The 1679-nt window shown below is 42.9% G+C and overlaps 1 protein-coding gene across 2 annotated transcripts in view; it reads right to left on the reverse strand.

The window, feature by feature from the left end:
• Nucleotides 1-1679, reverse strand: part of CCT3 (chaperonin containing TCP1 subunit 3) — a 30557-nt gene that overhangs the window by 16373 nt on the left and 12505 nt on the right. For both annotated transcript variants that reach the window (XR_001819487.2, XM_017510008.1), the window contains exon 7: nucleotides 412-598. Coding sequence is in view for 1 of the 2 variants with exons in the window: in XM_017510008.1 (XP_017365497.1) it covers nucleotides 412-598 (187 nt within the window). In the remaining variant the exon portion in view is untranslated. The remainder of the gene's footprint in view (nucleotides 1-411; nucleotides 599-1679) is intronic.

The raw sequence follows: 1679 nt of genomic DNA on the forward strand, positions 1-1679 counted from the left end.
AAAAGATAACTTGCTCTGATTTCATTCAAGTAGGGCGTGACGGCTCATGCCTGTAATCCCAGCACTTCAGGAGCGTGAGGTGGGAGGATCGCTTGAGGCCAGAAGTGAGTTCAAGACCAGCCTGGGCAACATAGTGAGACCCTCATCTCTACAGAAAGAAAAAAAAAATTAGCCGGACATAGTGGCATGTGCCTGTAGTCCTATCAAGTCAGAGGATCTGCTTGAAGCCAGGAGTTTGAGGCTGTAGTGGGCTATGACTGTGCCACTGAACTCCAGGGCAACAGAGTGAGACTGTCTTAAAAAAAAAAAAACACAAAAAACAAAACAAAAATACTAAAAAAATTTCCTCACAAGTTAGATGACTCGTGCTAAGAAATAATTTGACCCAATGTACACAATGCAGAAGTTTACCTTTTCCACCTTTGCATATTTTTTTATGTCAATCTCTTTCCGACCATTCTCCTCAAACTGTACTGTCTTGACAGCATCCAGGGCAATGTTGCAAGCCAAAGATGACCACCGACTGATGGCTTTGGTAGTAATGGAGCTATTGATGATGTTCAGCATCATATCACTGTTATTGATGTCAACTGGGATACTAAAGAAAACCAGATGATAAGTGAAGAAGGCATGTTAGATATGTAGAGATGTGCCTCATCTGTATCTCAGTGACTATAATAGGCCAAGAGCCAGAACAAGGGGATCTGTTCCTTTGGAGGAAACCAATAGAACATCAGAAGGAAACTAAAAGGACAATCTGCCTTTCAGCAAGATTACAATTCATCCGTAGAAGGTGCCTTAATTCCCTGAGCAACCCTTTACACATAGATACAAAGATTTATGTAAAATAATTTGTTCCTTATCTTCTGCTGCAACCAGGTAAACTCTTCAATTTTTACAACTCAGGGCAAAACACATTTTTTTCTATGAAACCTTATTCCACTGGGCACGGCGGCTCACGCCTATAATCCCAGCACTTGGGGAGGCCAAGGCAGGTGGATCACGAGGTCAAGGGATAGAGACCATCCTGGTTAACATGGTGAAAACCCCATTAAAACAAAAATTAGCCGGGAATGGTGGAGCATGCCTGTAGTCCCAGCTACTCAGGAGGCTGAGGCAGGAGAATTGCTTGAACTACAGTGAGCCAAGATCGCGCCATTGCACTCCAGACGGTAACGAGAGCAAAACTCCGTCTCAAAAAAAAGAAAAGAAACCTCATCCCATAACTAGCCAACTTTAAGAGCTTCATGAAATCATTCATTTTGAACAGCAAATTTTATTTTTAACTCATGGTGTACCAAAGTGGTCAGAGAGCCAACTGGTCATCTTTGTGTTTTTACGTTACTGTAAACACATTTTGTGTTTACCTTTCCTACATATCAGTGTCTCCTCACAAGATATTTTCAAATAATACTAAAATCCCTCCTTTGGCCATGCATAGTGGCTCAAGCCTGTAATCCCAGCACTGTGGGAGGCCAAGGTGGGCAGATCACTTGAGGTCAGGAGTTCAAGACTGGTTCTGGCCAATATAATGAAACCCCATCTCTACTAAAAATACAAAAATTAGCCAGGAGTGGTGGCATGCGCCTGTAGTCCCAGTTACTTGGAACGCAGAGATTGCAGTGACCCGAGATTGTGCCACTGCACTACAGCCTGGGTAACAGAGTGAGATTCTGTTT

This window comes from Cebus imitator, unplaced genomic scaffold (assembly GCF_001604975.1).
Source record: "Cebus imitator isolate Cc_AM_T3 unplaced genomic scaffold, Cebus_imitator-1.0 Scaffold427, whole genome shotgun sequence".
Taxonomy (NCBI): domain Eukaryota; kingdom Metazoa; phylum Chordata; class Mammalia; order Primates; family Cebidae; genus Cebus; species Cebus imitator.